Genomic DNA, 19574 nt, shown 5'->3' on the forward strand with positions numbered 1-19574 from the left:
ATTTCTGTTTTGCAATATAAAATGAAATTAAAAATATAAAAGGACTATAGCATTCAAATAAAAATAGTTACTAGTTAATTTTATGGTAGAGAACCCTGGTAGACAATTTGTATTAAAGTTATAAATAATGTTTCAATAATGTTTGCATATATATGCACACACATATGAGAGTACTTCAAAAAGTTTATGGAATTAAAAAATAAATTTATTTTGGTATCAAAAATCTCTTACATTCAGGCACAGTTGTTCATAGTATTCATTTTCCATGAGTTTGAGAATCCTGTGTGTGTGTGTATGTATGTGTGTGTGTTCATATACATACAAAGAATAAGGCAAATATGGCAAAATGTAAACATCTGAAGAGTCTGAGATAAGGGTATATAGGAGTCTCCAGAATTATTTTTGCTGCTTTTCTCTGTCTGAAAAGATTAGCAAATAGATATTAAAAAAAAAAAAAAAAACACAATCTCGGCCGGCGCTGCAGCTCACTAGGCTAATCCTCCAACTGCAGCGCTGGTACCCTGGGTTCTAGTCCAGGCTGGGGTGCCGGATTCTGTCCCAGTTACTCCTCTTCCAGTCCAGCTCTCTGCTGTGGCCCAGGAAGGCAGTGGAGGATGGCCCAAGTGCTTGGGCCCTGCACCCGCATGGGAGACCAGGAGGAAGCACCTGGCTCCTGGCTTCGGATCTGCACAGCACACCGGCCACAGCAGCCATTTAGGGGGTGAACCAACGGAAGGAAGACCTTTCTCTCTGTCTCTCTCTCTAACTCTGCCTGTCAAAAAAAACCACACATAATTTCTCAAGGGGTCAGCTGGTACTCTAGTCAAGAAACCCACACTACAAACACTTCTCATCCATTCTCAATTCATGCACCACACTGTTACTCAGAACACTCAATGTCACAATAAAATTGTGCCTCTTGATTGTCAAGATAAATAGAAATAGGTGCTCACTGTCAGCAACTTAAAAATTCAAGATGTGCGTTGGCTAAAATATTTTTTAGACATTCTCTGCCCTTTGTATGGACAGTTTCAGAATCTAGCAGTGTGCTCAATGTTGTGTGCAGTGGGCCAAGCAGACTCTTGTGGTCCTGGCATCCTGTATTTGGCTGCTGATCTGAGTACTGCCTGCTCCACTCCAAATCCAGCTCCCTGCTAATGTACCTCAGAAAGCAGAAGAATGTGGACCAAGTATTTGGGCCCCTGCAACCCATGTGGGAAACCTAGAGTTCCTGTCAGAGTTACAGAGAGGCAGAGGCAAAGGCCGAGAGAGAGAGGGAGAGAGAGAGAAAGAGAATCTTCCATCACTGGTTCATTCCCTAAATGGCCTCAATGGCCAGAGATGAGCCGATCTGAAGCCAGGAGCTTCCTCCAGGTCTCCCGTGTGGGTGCAGGGGCCCAAGCACTTGGGCCATCTTCTATTGCTTTCTCAGACCATAGCAGAGAGCTGGATAGAAAGAGGAGCAACTGGGACTTGAACCAGCATCCATATGGCCTTACATGTTAAGCCACAGTGCTGGCCCCAGAGGATTCTGTTTTTTGATATACAACAGAATCCCATCTCTGACATCTTTGCATTTGTCTTAAATGAACCTTTCACTTAAGTGCTAGAATTTCCTGGAGTCCACAAAATACAATACATGAATAGTATTTATGTTTTACTGATAAGTGATTTCAATTAATAAATATGTGTATAATGGTCTGAGACTTTCAATAGTCTGGTACTGTGGTTCTGTGTCAGTAGGTATCACATGATCACTGGGAAAAATCCATGGGCTGAGACACTTAGTTCAGCTCACACCACCAGCCCTGCCTTGGTTCCAGAGGGAGCATACACAGCCCACTCCTGCATCAACAAAGATAAAAAGAGGTGAGAGATGGACAGAGGGCCCCCTGCTCCTTGACATGCAAATCATTCTTTACTTTTATTTCATTTTTCTAGCAAAAAATAAAATCCTCATATTTTCTGTATTAGGAAGCTAGTTTGACATAAATAATGTAACAATCTGATGCTGTAGGGCATCAGAAAACTTCTAGTACCACATTTAGAGCCAATTTGATTAAGCTTCCTGCTTGGAAGAAACCAGGAATGAAATCAAGATTTCCAGTGGAGATTGTTAATACTTGCATATCTTTGCCCTTGTATTTCTGCCCAGGCTTCACCTGTTTCACCTGGCCCTACAGGTCCCAGCTCAGCACAGTCCACCTTAACTGTGCTGACTGGATCAAATTTGAGGTTGTGAAGAAACCAGGTTATCCAGGAAGAGGAATCCCCAGAGCCTCACAACACAGGCACTCCCTTCAACAACTTCCAAGAGTTACTGGGATCCGTGCTCTTCTGCAGCAGCAAGCCCAGCTCTGGTACATGGCAGCTGTGCAGTATGTGGTGTGCACCTCCCTGAACTCCTCACCTGATAAGCAGCAGTAGCCGCACTCCAGACGAAGCCCTCAGGAAACTGTCCATACACAAACTCATCCTCACTGGGCAGTGGCATGCCATTGTTGGTAATGAGTTCTGTGTAGTAACCGGCTGAGATTCTTGCTGTGCGAGGCCTGTTCGCATTCTCAAAGTCAACATGATACAGTCCAAACTTGACTGTGTAGCCTCGAAGCCACTCAAAGTTGTCCATCAGAGACCAGGCAGAATATCCTCGAAGGTTGACACCATCGAGCCTGTAGGCTGGGAACATTCCAAGGGGAGCAAAGCAGAGTTTTAACCCAGGAGGCAAGAACCCCAAGAAGCCCAGGCAAGACTGGCTCCTTCATTCAAACAGTGGTTCTAAACAGTCAACTTGTACACAAAGGAGCCTATGCCCTGAGGGGAACAGATCATCTTTTTGATCTTACTTTTTGCCATCTCTGACAAGCCCACAGCAAGTATTAATGACTAATCTTCACAAAATCAAATATTTCTGTAAGGTAGAGATATGTCTCAAATTCAAGGACCTCAGTCTGCTCGTGAGCTTAAGAACAGAACTGTGAATTAGAAGAGAGTATCTTATTCCAGGGTCAGTGGAAACCACTAGAATATGAGTTCTATGAGGGTAGAAGTTTATATTTTATCCCCAGCAGTAGACTAGAACATATCACAAGGTAGTATCTCAAGAACAAGTGAGTGGGGCTGGCGCTGTGGCATACTGGGTAAAGTGACTGCCTGCAATGCTGGCTAACCATATGGGTACCTGTTAAAGTCCTGTCTGCTCCACTTCTAATCCAGCTCCCTCCTAATGGCCTGGGAAAAGCAGCAGAAGATGGTCCAACTGTCTGGGGCCCTGCTACCATGTGGAAGACCCATAAGAAGCTCCTGGCTCCTGGCTTTGGCCTGGCTTAGAACCAGCTGTTGCAGCCATCTGGGGAATGAACTAGCAGATGCAAGATGCCATTCCCTCTCTCCTTCTCTCTGTTTAACTCTGACTTTCAAACAAATAAGTTAAAAATGAAAGAAGAGATGAGCAGATTCAGAAAAAGTCTTGTGGGTTTCTGCATTATACACTTATGCACTCTCTGTCAAGACAACCAGACCTTTTTTAAAGCTTCCCAAATAGGCAAATCCACAGGACAAGTAAAGAGTTACACAGTTAGGACATGAGAGAGAGAATGGTCAATGGTTTATAAAGCTCCTTGAGAAACCACTTCAAACACATGACATATGGAATGCGGGAAGATTTTGTAAGGAAGATCAAGACCTCACATACCTTTCAAAGCTTCATTGATGTAGGTTTTGTAGTAAAATATCCTGTCAATATCCTCCAGTTCTGGATTTGTTAGCCCTACCCCGTTTTCTGTGATGTAAATGGGGATGTCTCCATATTCTTCCTTGATCCAATTCAGGAGTCTCCGTATTCCAAAGGACGCAGCTCTGTTCATTGCCGTGGTAGGCCATGATGTGTCCTCCTCCTCAGCCAATTCCTGGTCATCTTCGTAGGAGGGTGGGTTGAGCGCGGGTGTCTTATGCTGTACAATTTTGGAGGAATAGGAGTTGAGGCAGAAGACGTCAGCCGTACCCCTAATGTAGCTCTTCTCTTCCTCAGTGAAGCTTGGCAGGCGGGAGGTGGCTAAGTGTTGGAGTTCACTCCTGTTGCCCACTTTCCACTTCATGGCATCGGGATAGTCTCCAGTTTTAAAAATGGGGTGGGCGTACCAGCCCAGGGTGAACTGCATCTTTCTGTCAGCTGCTTCCACGTCTCTTAGGACATCCGGTGACTTGGGTTCTGCCCATTGTGCGACAAGACTCAATGAGATGACCCCGTTCTGATTCTGCCTGTATTTCTCATCATACATGTGATAGACTCGGGCATGAGCTTTGATGAGGGCATGGCTGATCCTATAAGGTGCCCAGCCTGGGTCATTCACATTTGGGGGAAAGGTCCCAGAGCCATAACTCCACCATGAATAGTACGTGGGCTCATTAAAGGTGATCCAGAACTTGACTCTGTCCCCAAACGTCCGGAAACAATAGTCTGCATAGCTGTCAAACAGATCAATCAAGGAAGGATTCTCCCAGCCTCCTATATCCTGGAGGGCCTGGGGCAGGTCCCAGTGAAACAGTGTCACCATGGGAAAGATATTGCTTGCCAGCAAGCCATCGATCAGCCTGTTGTAATAATCAACACCATGACTATTGATAGAACTGTTTGTCCCGGTTGGGAAAATGCGAGACCAGGAGAGAGAGAACCGATAGGCTTTCACCTTCAAAGCTCGAAGCACATTCAGATCAGCATCCAGTTGGTTGTAGCTGTCGCAGGCGATGTCTCCGGTGGAGTTGTCCGTCACACCGTTCCCTGGGGTGTGAGTAAAGTTATCCCAAATGCTGGGCCCTTTGCCATCAGCATCCCAAGCTCCTTCAATCTGATACGCTGAAGAGGACACACCCCACAGGAAGTCATCCCGGAAGGTACCGTGATAGAACAAGTCTCTTTCAAACTTGGTCTGGCTGGAGAACTTCTCCCAAACCACTTTAGCCTTGGAGGGCACCTCTGATGGGAGGGACGAGGCTCTGGCTTTGGAAGGCAAGTGTGCTGCGTTAGGTGGCAGTGGTGGCTGTACTGCCTTGGTGAGGAAACCATTCTTTTCAATGATGCTGGTGAGAAGGAAGGCAGATTTCCTGGGAGTTCTGGGCTTGCTGCTCTCGTTGAAATTGACATGGTATAGCCCAAATCTCTGGCTGTAGCCGGCGGGGCCTTCAAAGCCATCAATGAGGGAACGAGCAATGTAAGAACGAACATCCACTGAGTTCTCCTTGATAGCTGAGAAGAGCAAATCTCCATTACTTTTGCTGCTTTCTCAAAGTTTTCCTTTTCACATGAAAGCTCTGAAGTGACTTGGATTGCCCCCAAATCTTACCCTTTGCCTTCTCAGAATAAAAGAAACACGTAAGACTCCCATAAAATATAATTTACTTCTAGGGCTCTATATCTCATCAAAAGAGAAATCTTATCATAAAAATAGTACTAGAGAGAATGTGCCCCCTCCTTGGTACCCTGGTTTAATACAGAATACATAAATCACTTAATCTTTTTAAAAATATGCTTTTGCTTTTCATTTTTGAGATTTGGTAATGCTGACATAAAACAATGACATATTACATATGAAAAGCAAAACAAATCCTAATAAAAGCCTATTCCTTGGTGAAGTAGGCTAAATGGTGACCATCTAGCTCTGAAAGATATTTCTAAGTCCTAAACCAACAGACTTGTGAATATAACCTGACTAGGAAGCAAGGATTTTGCAGAGGTAACTGAGTTAGTGATCTAAGATCTTCCTACATTTCCCAGGAAAGCCCTAAATCTAGTAACAAGTGTCTTTCTAAGTTGAAAAGGCCATGGGAAGTTGGAGTCAGGGAATGGAGAGATGCAGTCATAAGTCAAGAAATGTCTGGAGGCACCAGCGTTATGGTGTAATTGGTTAAGGTGCTGCCTATGACACCAGCATCCTACATGAAAACTGAGTCAAGTCCTGACTGCTCAAATTGTGATGCAATTCTTTGCTAATACACCTGGGAAATAAGCAGAAGATGGCACAAGTACTTGAACCCCTGTCACCCATGTGGGAGACCTGGGTGGAGTTCCAGATTCCTGGTTTCAGCCTGACTGTCCCAGCCCTTACTGTATTTGGGAAGTAAACCAGTCGATGGGAGATCTCTGTCTCTGTCTCTTCCTTTTTCTCTTTCAAATAAATAAATAAATCTTACAAAAAATAAGTGTTTGAAGCCACAAGAATTTAGAAAAAGCAAGGAACATGATCTCTGAGCTTTTGGAGGGAAAGCGGCTCTACCAACACCATGATTTTAGATATCTAGCTTTTATCAATGTGGAAGAATACACTTTGGTTATTCTGAATCTCCAAGTCTGTGGTAATTTGTTACAGAAGCCTCAGGAAACTAATATATTTTGTTCACCTCTGATTTGCTACACACTAGCCTAGTGAATCAACCAAGAACCAAAGCCAAGGTAATAGGCAAGGCTGTGGATGCCAGCCTGGAGTAAGGAAAGCATTAAGCTTTGATTTTATCAAACTGTAAAACCTCCCAACAAACATATTGGCTGCATAAGAGAGGTAAAGTTGCTCATTCATACAGTAAATAAAATAGTAAGCACCTACTTTATCCCAGGACCGTACTAGACTCTGGGGATACAAAGATGAATAAAAGCATCAGCTTTGTGGGTAAAGAACAAAGCCTGGAAACAGAAAGGCCTCTGGGCCCCCTCCTTGATGTGTGTGGGTGTGTCAATCAAACTCTCAGAGCATTCATTTCAAAGTTGTCCCATGAGGATAACATGTGCCCTTTATTTACTGCACAAAGCTGTTTTGAGGATCACTAGAGATAATGTCTTAAAGGAATTTCAATATTATGAAGATTACAGAATTGTGACTGAAGCTGAGAGGAGTACAAGTGGAGGATGGAGAGGGTGTCTGACCTCAGGAAGAGTGGCAGGTGGGTCTCCACTTCTTACCACATGGCCCAAGACAGGCAGGTATCTCTAAGCAAGTATATTCTCTGAATTTAGACAAGGTCTTGAAACCTCAACACAGTCTTCTAGGCAGATGGCTGCTTAAGACTGACCTGTGAGATGAAACCTAGTTGCCATTGTAGTAGAATAAAAAGGCATAAAAATAGTATGTTATGTTAGAATGGGATTGTAGGTATGGATCCAATGGATTAAATTGAAGGACATGGGATGTAGACGTTATGTCTTGTTAAAGCAGATGGAGGTCAGTGTGGCTATAGCAACAAGGGGTGATTTATCAGGTTAGAGTCCCATGCTAAGTAATCTCAGGCATACTGTAACGTCCGTGTCACTATATTTAAATTCTTTGTGTCCTGCAGACTGAGTTCTCTATGTGAAGGAGGATGGTTTAATATTGTACCCCCATACTCTTGTCCAATGCCTAGAACATAATAGGCATTCAATGAAGATTTGCTAAACAATGAACTGAACAATAATGAAGCTTGACGGCTGGATAGCACTCAGATGAGCCAAAGTAGAAGGAAGGCATTCTAAGGAATAAGAAAAGGGAATCTAGCACAAGAGCCTTTGAGAAAAAAATTAGGAGGATCAGGTAAGGGACTCCCCACTGTTAATGCTAATATTGTCTTTTTGTCTCCATTTCCCACTAAACAAATCTCTGAAGACTTGGAGGAGAAGTACCACCCACCTTCCAATCACCAGCAGATGCACTGTTCTTACCCTTGAGCACCTCATTGATGTACTGATTGAAGTAGTCTACTCTCAAGGAATCATTGAGGAGATTTTCACTCTCCCCTATGGGCATGCCATTCCCAGCCAGGTAGATTGGAACTTTTCCTTTGGTGTATTCCAAGGATACAAACTGCAACAGTCTCCTTATACCCCAGGGCACCACGCGAATCCAAGGAGACGAAGTCTGGGGCCATGCAGGGTCCGTGTGTTGGGAGAAGCCTCCAATGGTATCATAGCTGGGGATGCAGCTGTCTTCTGGGGCCTTGCTGATGAGGCGCGACGTGTAATGAGACAAACCCAGAAAATCAGCAGAGCCTTTTAAGAGCTGCTTCTCTGTGTCAGTGAACTCCGGGAGCTGTGCGACAGGACTAGGGCACTGTTTACCCATTTGCTGGAGCTGAGCCTTCATGGTGGCTGGGTAGTCCCCATCCACAAAGATGGGGTGTGCAAACCAGCCCAGCATGAAGTGCAAGAAGCGCTCAGAGGCTGCAAGGTCCTCAGGACGCTCTGGAGACAGGGGTTCTGCCCAGTCTGAGTTCAGCACAATGCCCACACGGCCCTGCTGCTGTGGGCGATGGTGGCTGTTGTAGTGGTGCCAAGTCCTGGCGTGGGCCTTCAGGACCAAGTGAGCCACCTTGTGGGAAGAACGGAGGAAAACAGTGCTTAGTAACAACAGCAAGGACAACAGCAAGACTAACAAGCCAATAACAAGTTAACAGCAACAAGGTTATCAAGCGAACACCAATGTCAACAATAGCCACAAGCCAGTAAATATAACACTGACAAAGTCAGTATCAACAGCATCAACACTAATAAGAATATCAAGTAATCAACCAGTCACTGATATCAACAAGTTAATCATAATGCCAACCAGAAAACTACATGACCAGTGAGCCAACAATAACAATTGTCAGACATCAGCCTCATAAGAGCTTAATACTGATGTCAACAAGTTAACATCAACACCACTGTCAACATCAACTAGTCAATAGCAATGTCAGTTATATAAAAAGTATCAATAATGTCAGTTAATCAACAACACTGTTGACAACAATGTCAGCAATACAACTCCCACATCATCAACAGAGTCCAGAAGTCACCAAGTCAACAACAGCATCAACAACCACATTAAAAACCACTAACATATGAGCACCTATTACTCAGTGAATTCTTTCATGCAATCCTCACAACCAGCTCATGTGGGAAGTACACTTAATAGCACTTTACAGATGAGGAAAACACAACCCACATATGTATAAAAACTCTACAAGATTCACAGTTACAAATAAAGTGAGAACACAAAATCCAAGCAGTCCAATTCCAGGTCTGCTATTGTCACCCACAATGCTATTCTGCCTCTGTCCTTAATAAGGCTTATTTACCAGTTAGTTAATGGGCCATATTGTTTTAAGTAACATATAAGAGAGAGGGCCACTATTTCTAACTCACCTATTCTCCTTTCTCCTGAATGAAGTCTGGGAAGAAAAATCACAACCAAAAATCTCTTTATGGATTAACTCACGGTCTTAAAAGTCAACAGCTCTTCTTGGTGGAGGATTATGGGCTAATGTGGGTGAAAGAGGTCTGTCCAGATTATAACAAGCCTACATTTAAAGCCTGACTTTGCCACTAACTTGCTTTATAAACTCAGAAAATCTGATCTCTCAACGTCAGCTTCCGTGCTGCAAGCAGCAGGTGACTAGGGATCTCATGGGGAGGCTTACATGATTACAGTGCAGACTGTATCAAGCTGAAACCTGTAGGGCAGGAGCAAGACCTAGATTTTAGCTCCCTTTCCTTTTTCCTTTTTATCATCTGAAGATGATGACACTGGATTTTGAAGAATTTCTATCAAAATATGCCCTACAGACTGAAACTCTAAGTTCTTATCATGCCCCAGTTCTAAGTACTTAATCAGGTTCTAAACTCAATGGCAAACTGCACACCTTTCCCAAAGTCAGGAATGCTTCCCCTCTACACCGGTCAGTGTCAGGGTGGGGGCTCAGTGGAATACTAGACAATCATCTGAAACAGTCATGTTACAAAGTCAAGTAAGCAATGAGCACTAAATGAGGAACACTGTGATAGTGCCATAAACACAAAGAATCCAAGACAGGAAGAAACTTTGGGAGATTGAGAGAAACTATTTCTTTAAAATTTTCCCATAAATAGTTGCTACTTGAAATTCCTCCCTGAAAATTCATTACAAAGCCCTAAGCTTCAATGTGGTCGTATCTGGGGATGGAGTCTTTTGGAAGTTATTCCCTATTGATGAGTTCATGAGGCTGTGTCCCTCACAATGGGATCAAGGCCATTACATGAAAGGCAACCAGAATGATCTGTCTGTCTCTCTCTCCCCTCCTCCCCTCCCCAGAATATGAGGACACAACAAGTGATGGCTCTCTGCAGACCAGGAAAACAGCCCTCACTACAACCTGACCATGCTGACATCTTGGTCTTGGGATTGTCAGACTCCAGGACTGTGAGAAATAGACATCTGTTGGGGTTGGCACTGCGGCATAGTGGGTAAAGCCCTCGCCTGCAGTGCTGGCATCCCATATGGGCAACGGCTCAAGTCCAGGCTGCTCTGCTTCCAATCCAGCAATCTGCTATGGCCTGGGAAAGCAGTAGAAGCTGGCTCAAGTCCTTGGGCCTCTGGACTTGCATAGGAGACCCAGAAGAAGCTCCTGGCTCTTAGCTTCAGATCAGTGCAGCTCCAGCCGTTGTGGCCAACTGGGAAGGAAACCAGCTGATGGAAGACCTGTGTCTGTCTGTCTGTCTCTCTCTCTACCTCTCCTTCTCTCTGTGTGTAACTCTGACTTTCAAATAAAATAAACCTTAAAAAAAATAAATAAATAATAAGCATCTGTTCTCACTAGTCTATAGCAATATAGCAACCTGAGCTAAGAGAGTGAATGGTATCATAGCATTTTAACCAATGTGAAGGGTCCCCAAAAAGTTCACAGAAAAGCCATTTGATACAAAAAAAGTGCATGTGTTTTAAAATTTTTGGCACCAAATAAACTTAGTTTTCAACTCCATTTTTCCATGAACTTTTTGGAAACATCTTCATTTATTTGGAACATCATCAACATTTATTGGAAAATAAAACAGGAAGTGAAAGAGAAACATGAAGGGAATGTTTTCATCAAAGTTTCTGTAAAAATATTTCAGGAGCCATAGTTCAAAGGATAAGAAAAAAAAGCCTAGGCAGAAAGATTTCGATGAATTCCACAACAAGGACACAAAAAGCAAAGTTCAAACCGTCCATTTCAGAAGAACCATTTATGTATATATGTGTTCATCTGCTGAACAAGAGCAGACTGGAAGCTCATGGCAGACATTCGGGGCAGGGTTAAGCTGCCTCTTGAGGTGCCTGCATCCCCTATCAGAGTGCCTGGGTTCCAGTCCTCCTCTACTCTCCATTCCATCTCCCTGCTAATGTGTATCTGTGAGGCAGCAGACAGTGGCTCAAGTACTTAGTTTGCAGCCACTTATGCGGGAGACCCATATGGAGTTCTAGGCTCCTGGGTTTGCTTTTATTTGAAACACACACACACACAGATCTCCCATCCATACTTTATTCCCTTATGTACACAACAGCCAAGTCTGAAAAGGTCAAAAAGTAAATTTAAAATAATAAGTAAAATTTAAATTTAAAAGAATAGAAACTTTGACTTATATGCTAAACTTCTGGCATTTCATTGAATTGATTTTTCATGGTGTTCCAGCTCACCCTAACTATGGTGATTTTGAGTTGTCCTCTAACTGAATTACTTGCATTAGTATCATCTCTCCTAAAAGGTTACAACATGTCAAGGGCATAGCTGAGTTTCTCTTCTTAACACCTAGCATGGAACACAGGAAATACTCAAATTTTAGAACAGAACTCTAAATGTGACAGGGAACCACAGTGATGTGTCTAACTTGAGAGATGTTACAAGAAAAGGCTGATGGATTTCTAGGGAACTCTAAGAATAAGGGAAAGGATGGAAGTCCCAGATGAACTCATTTTAAATTTTTCCTCAGAATGACATTCCCTTCTTGCTCAAGCAAGGTCCTGACCACCCTCTGGAAACCAACTTCTCTCCTCTGTTCCGTGCCCCACCTCTCAGCCAGGGTGTTGAGGGACAGAACACTGGATGTTGACATAAACCAATCACCATAGTTCCTCACCAAGACCCAGTGATGGGCTCAGGCATGGGAATGTGGCCTATCCAGAGATAAGAGAAAAAGGGATGTGTATGCTGCGAGTGCCAGAAAGAGATGCGATTTCCTTCCTGTTGCTCTCGAACTATAAAAGCAAGGTCATTGTCAATGAGGGGAACAAGAGAGGTGAGCCCAACACTTTTTGAGTCCTAGTGGCACTGGGTCTGCTCTGATCAAGCACCACCCCAACCAAGCTAAAACCAAGAGTTTTCAGTTTCTTTAAATAATAAATTTCCTCTTGGGGCCAGCGCCAGTGGCTCAGTAGGTTAATCTTCTGCCTGTGGCACCGGCATCCCATATGGGCACCGGTTCTAGTCCCGGCTGCTCCTCTTCCAATCCAGCTCTCTGATATGGCCTGGGAAAGCAGTAGAAGATGGCCCAAGTCCTTGGACCCCTGCATCCATATGGGAGACCAGGAAGAAGCACCTGGCTCCTGGCTTCGGATCAGTGAAGCTCCAGCCATTGTGGCCGTTTGGGGAGAAGGAAGACCTTTCTCTCTGTCTCTCCCTCTCACTGTCTATAATTCTACCTCTCAAATAAATAGATAAAATCTTAAAAAAAATAAATTTCCTCCTTACTGAAGTCAGTTAGGACCATTTTGTTGTTTGACATTTGCCACTAAGAGTCCTAGCTGACATGGGAATCTCTCTTCAGGGTGAAGGAGTCTCAGGCTCAAGGCATGGCTTCAATCTGGCAACCTGCTAGAGATGTTACAATCACATTGTGTATCCTCTCTGAGTCCCAACTCTCTTATCCTTCAATGCCATTCTGAGGATGTAAGAACTCTTTTTCAAATGCAAGCATGGTGTCAGGACAAAATAACATGACCAACTATTTATGATTCCTTCTTTTCCTATGATTGATTTAAAGATCAAAAAGTAAATATTTGCTGATGGGAAGGAGACAGATAAAATGACTTTCTTCCAGTCAAATACCCCTTCTGCTTGGATCAGTAGGAGATGCAGAGATGGGAATACCTGAAATGAGGCGATCCCTGGGTCTGAGATGCCTGGTGCGTGGTGGCCGGTGCCATAACCCGCGTAGCTCATCACCCATGGCTCGTGGAAGGTCACCCACAGCTTCACACGGTTCCCGAACGCAGAGAAGCAGAAGGCTGCGTAGTCCACAAAGGCATCCACCACGCTCTCATTCTGCCACCCTCCCTCATCCTGTAGGGCCTGAGGCAGGTCCCAGTGGAAGAGCGTGGCCATGGGCTCAATGTGGGAGTCCAGCAGGCTGTCGATCAGCTTGTTATAGTAGGCGACGCCCTGGGGGCTAGGGCTGCTCCCGCGCCCCATGGGGAAGATCCGGGACCAGGAGATGGAGAACTTGTACACCTGAGCCCTGAGGCCGCGAAGCAGGGCCACGTCAGAGGCCCACTTGTAGTAGCTGTCACTGGCCACCTCCGGTGTCGCCTGGCCCTGGGCAGCTTTTAGATGCCCAAACTGATCCCAGACACTGGGTCCTCTTCCGCCCTCAGCCCAGCCTCCTTCCACGTTCAAGGCTCCCGTGGAGACGCCCCACAGGAAGCCTTGGGGAAAAGTATCCTGCAGGAATGCATCCCTTTCTGCCCTGGGCTGGTGAGCAAACATTTCCCAGACTCTCTGGTAGGCCGACGCAGGGGCTGAGTCGCTGGCAGCTCTCTTGTGGTGCTGATGCCAGTTAGTCTGAATGGCTGGGCTGTCAGTCAGAAAGCAAGACATGCTGTGGATGGAGTAACATAAAGAGACATAATAATTAATCAGCCTGGGGGTTACTATGCCCCCACAGTGACGGACAGTGGCATTATCATTAATGAGTAAATATTCCAATAACACTGAGTCAAAAAACATATCCTACAAATTCATGGGTGGGAAGCAACTGGTACAGGAAAAATCATTACTATCATCCCTATTTGTGGTTGCTCTTGCATGAGTAAAATGTTAACAATGCTTACTGTTTTCTGTACTATATTGTTCTAGAATGCTGTCCTGAGTTCTGGTGCCATAATTTTTTTTCTTTTTATGTATTGTTTACAAAACACAGTTTTAATAACAACTTCGGGGGGGGGGGCAAGTATTTGAAAGAGCAATTATGCTGCCACGTGTGATCCCTACAACACATACTAGAGTGGTTGGTTTGAGTCCAGCTCCTCTGCTCATCCAGCTTCCTGCTGGAATTTTGCCTTAGGCAGCACTGATGGCCAAATACTTGGGTCCCTCTCACCTACATGGGAGACTCAGATGGAATTCTAGGGTCCTGGCTTTGGTCTTCCCAGTGGGTATCGTGGGGATCTGCAGATTTAATGAGTGGATAGGAGATTTCTGCCTGTCTATTTTATCTCTATATCTCTAGCTCTCTTTCTATCTTTCATATAAATAAAGAAAAATTTTAAAAAATAATTATGACTTCAGTAATAAAGACCCCCTGAACAAAGAAAGACCAGGACCATATGGCTTCACTACTGAATTCTGTCAGACTTTTAAAGAACTAATTCCAATTATTCTCAAGCTGTTCAAAACAGTCAAAAGGGAGGGAATCTCCCAAACTCCTTCTATGAAGCCAGCATCACCTTAATTCCTAAGCCAGAAACAGACACTAGAGAGAAAGAGAACTGTAGACCAATATCCCTGATGAACATATTTGCAAAAATCCTCAACAAAATATTAATCAAATCCAACAACACATCAGAAAGATCATTCATATGGACCAAGTGGGATTTATCCCAGGTATGCAGAGAAGGTGCAAAATCACAAATCAATAAATGTGATATATCACATTAACAAACTGAAGAACAAGCATCATATGGTCATCTCAATAAATAGAAAGCATTTGATAAAATACAACATCTTTTCATGATAAATACCTTAAGCAAGTTGGATATAGAAAGAAAATTCCTCAACACTATCAAGGCAATTTATCACAGACCCACAGCCAGCATCTTATTGAATGGGGAAAAGTTGGAAGCATTCCCACTAAGATTCTGAACCAGACAAGGATGCCCATGCTCATCATTGCTATTCAATATAGTCCTGGAAGTCTGAGCCAGAGCAATTAGGAAAGAAAAAGAAATTAAAGGGATAAACTTGAAAAGGAGGAAGTCAAATTATCCCTATTTGCAGATGATATGATTCTATATATAGGGGAACCAAAAGACTCTGACTCTGTCCTTCTGCCTTGGATGAGACCAGCTCTGAAGAGATAAATCAACACCTCTGGGTGCAGGAGGACCTGCCACGCAGATGTTGGTGTGGGGAGTCCAGGGCCTGCCTAACCTGGGGGGAGATTTCCCAAAGAAAGCCTCACGTCCGATGCCCATGGCTTCTAAGTCCCTCTCCTGCAGCATCACAGTGCCCCACACGATGCTCTCTTCCTCCTCTGCGGCCCAGTGCTGTGTCTCCTGTCACTCTCTGGTGCGACAGTCATTTGAGTCTCTGTCTCACCTGCAGGGTCAAACTTCTCAAGGGAGAAATCTATGTTAGCCCTCTCTAAAACCCCTCCCCCTGTGCTACATCCACCAGAGTAAGGGAAGGGGAGGGGGAGGTGGAGGGGAAGAGGCAGAGGCAGAGTCTTAGTCTTCAGTCTGTTGCTTAATTCTCCAAATGTTTGCAACAGCCAAGTCTGGGCCAGGCTGAAGCCAACAGCCAGGAACTCAACTGGGTTCTCCCATGTGGGTGGCAGGGACCCAGGTACTTGAGCAAACATCTGCTGTCTCTCAGGGCAGTATTAGCAGGAAGCTGGAACTGGAAGCAGAGCTCAGACTCAAACCCTGGGACTCCAATATGGGATGTGGGGTTGTCTCAAGAGGCACCTGAAATACGGTGCCAAACACCTGCCCCAATTTAACAGGATCTTAAACTAGAAGGCCAGGACTGGAGTCCCAGCTCTGCTGGTTGTATGCAGCTGGGTGAATGAAAAGGTGAGAAAGCCAGACTGTGTAAGGCCCAGAGTAGAACTCAGTGAGAGACGGATTCTCCCCGTTTTCTCTCTGAGCCTTCATTTCTCTATGCTATGGAGTGGCTATAATAAATCCACTGGCCTGAGAGTCAATGACACCAGTCCCACGAGATTATGCACATGCAAGAACAGCAGGATACTGTACCAACATCAGTTACTGAGAACTAACATTACCTTTTCTTGGAAGTTGATGAACAGTTCAGAAACGTATTGACATCAAACCCAATGATGAGCACTTGGTCTTTATTTAAGGCTGTAAGAGAGAAGCTTAATTAACCTGAAGCCTGACTAAGGACGCACTTCTCTGAACTTACAGAAAATATCATAGGCTGGAAAATACCATGGACTAACGGTTTTGGAGGTTAGACATGAATTCTACTTCATATGACTTGAAACAGTGGATCTCACACTTCTCTGTAAATCAACATCACCCGAAGCGCTTGTGCAGATACAGGCTGCCAAGCCCAGCTTGAGTCTGTAATGCAGCAGATGTATGGCATGTCTAGTAAGTTCCCAAATGATGCTGACACAGCAGGTGATGCTAGCGACCATAATTTGGAGGGCAACTGATTTAGAAGAACCGAAACATTAGAAATGGGAGGAGGGGGGAGTGGTGGCAGCGGCGGCGGCGGAGGCAGTGGTGGTGACAGAGCAGCATTGTAGCGCAGCTAGTTAAAGCAGCACCTACAGCTCCGGCATCCCATATGGGCGCTGGTTTGAGTCCCGGCTGCTCCTCTTCTGATCCAGCTCTCTGCTATGGCCTGGGAAAGCAGCAGAAGATGGCCCAAGTCCTTGGGCCTCTGCACCCGCGTGGGAGACCTGGAGGAAGCTCCTGGCTACGGATCAGCTTAGCTCTGGCCATTGCGGTCATTTGGGGAGTGAACCAGTGATGGAAAACCTCTCTCTCTCTCTCTCTCTCTCTCTCTCTCTCTCTCTCTCTCTCTCTCTGGCTCTACCTCGCTCTACCTCGCTCTAACTCTGTCTTTCAAATAAATAAAATAAATTTCTAAAAAATTAATTAAAAAAAGAAATGGGGGGGGACATTTGGGTTAAAACACACACAATCATAAAAGTTATCATTTGACCCAAGAGAAAGGAGTGGTATTTAAGAAGAGAACTGGTTATGCTATCAAAGGTGAGTTAGGGTGAGGGCTGTTCAGTGGGGTCTGTGGACCTCTTGACTTGTGAAAGCTTTTGATGCCAGTGCCAGTAGGGGATATAGGATACGGAAGAACATTGTGGATTTCTCCCACTGGCCTAGGCATAGGGTGTCAGGACTGAACATCAGCCCTCGAACTGTGGCCCTCTGCCCCTTCCTGCAGAGCCGCCAGTGGCCTCCAGCCTCTATACCTTAACAGCCCACTCCTCCCTTGACTGGATCAGGAATAGCCTCCTAATCTACAATCAACCAATCAGATTCACTCTCAAGAATAATCTGAGCTGCAAGTCCCAGACCTGAAGGTTCTTAGCATCTTGGTCAGAGGTTTGCCAGCGTTAAGGTAATGAGGATGTGGATCAAGGGCGCCGTCTGGAGACAGAGAAGCACCAGGCAACCCTGCCAGGAGGGGCAGAAATGAGGGACTTGTAGGGAGAGGTAACTGAAGGGGATACAAAGGTAGAGATTGGCTACCCGCTTACAACTCACACCCAAGCCTGACGGTGCTTATTTCCGTACGAAGCATCCTGGGCATTCCTGCATAGAAGCTCTCCTCTTTCTTGGGACAGGGGGTGCTTGCTGCAAGGCAGCATCAACAGGAAGGCAGGAGACACCTGGTGCATGGGAGGTGGCTCTCGGACCAGCCTCCTCCCTCAGAAACCTCAGAATTTGAGAATCCTACCCACCAAACCAGTGTGCCAAATGTCACTCAGAACCTCTCCCCAGTCTTCCACTCACCTTCAATAAAGCTGAAGAGCAGGCTGGCTGGGTTCTTTCTGCTGGAGGGGCAGTCCTGGAGTCTCAGAGTGAAGATGAAAACTTTCACTTTTGGCTCAATGGTCTGGGAAAGATAAGCAACAACAAGTAAACCCAAACTGCCTAGGAAGTGCCTTCTGATAATGTACAAAATTCCAAGATCAAAAGCTACCTACACTCATTCTTGCTTTGGAAATGATCTCTAGCCATCTCAGCTAATTCAGTGCATACTCCAGAATGAGCTACACTTTCAATGACACAGGCCAGGATCCTCACCGAAGGACCACCCCCAGTTAGTCCTTCATCACAGGCCCAAGAGGCAGCTCTTCAAGCCAGGACTACATTAGGATCAGGAACAAGGCCATTCACTCACAGCAGGAACCAGCGTTAATCAAGAAGATTAATTAAGATGCCACCAATATGATATCTCTGGGCATCTGAGGTCTGCTTCAAGATTATCCCTACAGTGAGTGAGGAGCGAAGGGTGTAGTTCAGACAACACCAACCTTGGGCCAACAGCTTTGGAAGCTGTCAATAGCTTCACAGAGGTTCATTCTACTTTTCTACTTTTGGAGGTATCTGAAATTTTCCATAACAAGAAGTTAAAGGAGTTGTCAGGATTATATTTCTTTTTTTAAATATTTTTTATTTATTTGAAAGACAAAGTTACAGAGAGAGGTAGAGACAGAGAGAGAGAGAGGTCTTCCATTTACTGGTCTACTCCCCGGTTGGCCACAAAGGCCAGAACTGTGCCAATCCAAAGCCAGGAGCTAGGAGCTTCTTCTGGGCCTCCCACTCAGGTGCAGGGGCCCAGGGACTTAGGCCATCTAATACTGCTTTCCCAGACCATAGCAGAGAGCTGGATTGGAAGAGGAACAGCTGGGACAAGAACCGGCGCCCATATAGGATGCCAGCGCTTCAGGCCAGGGCGTTAACCCGCTGCGCCACAGCGCCAGTCCCAGCATTATATTTCTTTTTTATTTTTTTAATTTTTTATTTTTATATTTATTTATTTATTTGACAGACAGTGAGTGCGAGAGAGAAACAGAGAGAAAGGTCTTCCTTCCATTGGTTCACCCCCAAAACTGCCGCTACAGCCGGAGCTACACCGATCCGAAGCCAGGAGCCAGGTGCTTCCTCCTGGTCTCCCATGCGGGTGCAGGGCCCAAGCACTTGGGCCATCCTCCACTGCCTTCCTGGGCCACAGCAGAGAGCTGGACTGGAAGAGGGGCAACCGGGACTAGAATCCGGTGCCCGTATGGGATGCTGGTGCAGCAGGTGGAGGATTAACCAAGTGAGCCACGGCACCGGCCCCAGTCCCAGTATTATATTTCAATACGTGCAATTTCTATTTCTAGACGTTTCTGTATTAAGAGAAACATTTCAAGCTGCCATGTTTAAATACCTGTTTAGGGAAGGTCATGGTTGGATCAATTTTTCCACACTAACTTCTTCTTCCTCTGAGCAGTTAAAAGCTACTAATACAAAATTTAAAAAAAATAAAGCTACTAATAGGGAGTTGTGTTGTAGTTTGTTAATTTTCCACCGGCAATGCTGGCATCCCATATGGACAGCGATTTGAGTCCTGGCTGCTCTACTTTAGATCCGACTCCCTGCTAAAGTGCCTGGGAAAGTACAGGATGATGGCCCTAGTCCTTCTGCCCCTGACACCCATTTGCTGAACCCAGATGAAGCCCCTGGCTCCTGCCTGGCCCAGCCAGGGCCATTGCGACTATTTTGGAGTGAACCAGTGGACAGAAAATATCCTCCTGTGTGTGTGTGTGTGTGTGTGACTCTCTGGGTAACTGCCTTTCAAAT

The 19574-nt window shown here is 45.1% G+C and overlaps 1 protein-coding gene across 1 annotated transcript in view; it reads right to left on the reverse strand.

Annotated features, from left to right (window-relative positions):
• LOC133765772 (lactase/phlorizin hydrolase-like) overlaps window positions 1-19574 on the reverse strand; it is a 63224-nt gene that overhangs the window by 24154 nt on the left and 19496 nt on the right. Inside the window, exons 4-9 of the mRNA XM_062199326.1 lie at window positions 17739-17841; window positions 16019-16097; window positions 12886-13612; window positions 7688-8333; window positions 3695-5245; window positions 2411-2679 (exon numbers count right to left, since the gene is read on the reverse strand). Of these exons, the coding sequence (XP_062055310.1) occupies window positions 2411-2679; window positions 3695-5245; window positions 7688-8333; window positions 12886-13612; window positions 16019-16097; window positions 17739-17841 (3375 nt within the window). The remainder of the gene's footprint in view (window positions 1-2410; window positions 2680-3694; window positions 5246-7687; window positions 8334-12885; window positions 13613-16018; window positions 16098-17738; window positions 17842-19574) is intronic.

The sequence above is a fragment of the Lepus europaeus genome, chromosome 1 (assembly GCF_033115175.1).
Source record: "Lepus europaeus isolate LE1 chromosome 1, mLepTim1.pri, whole genome shotgun sequence".
Taxonomy (NCBI): Eukaryota; Metazoa; Chordata; class Mammalia; order Lagomorpha; family Leporidae; genus Lepus; species Lepus europaeus.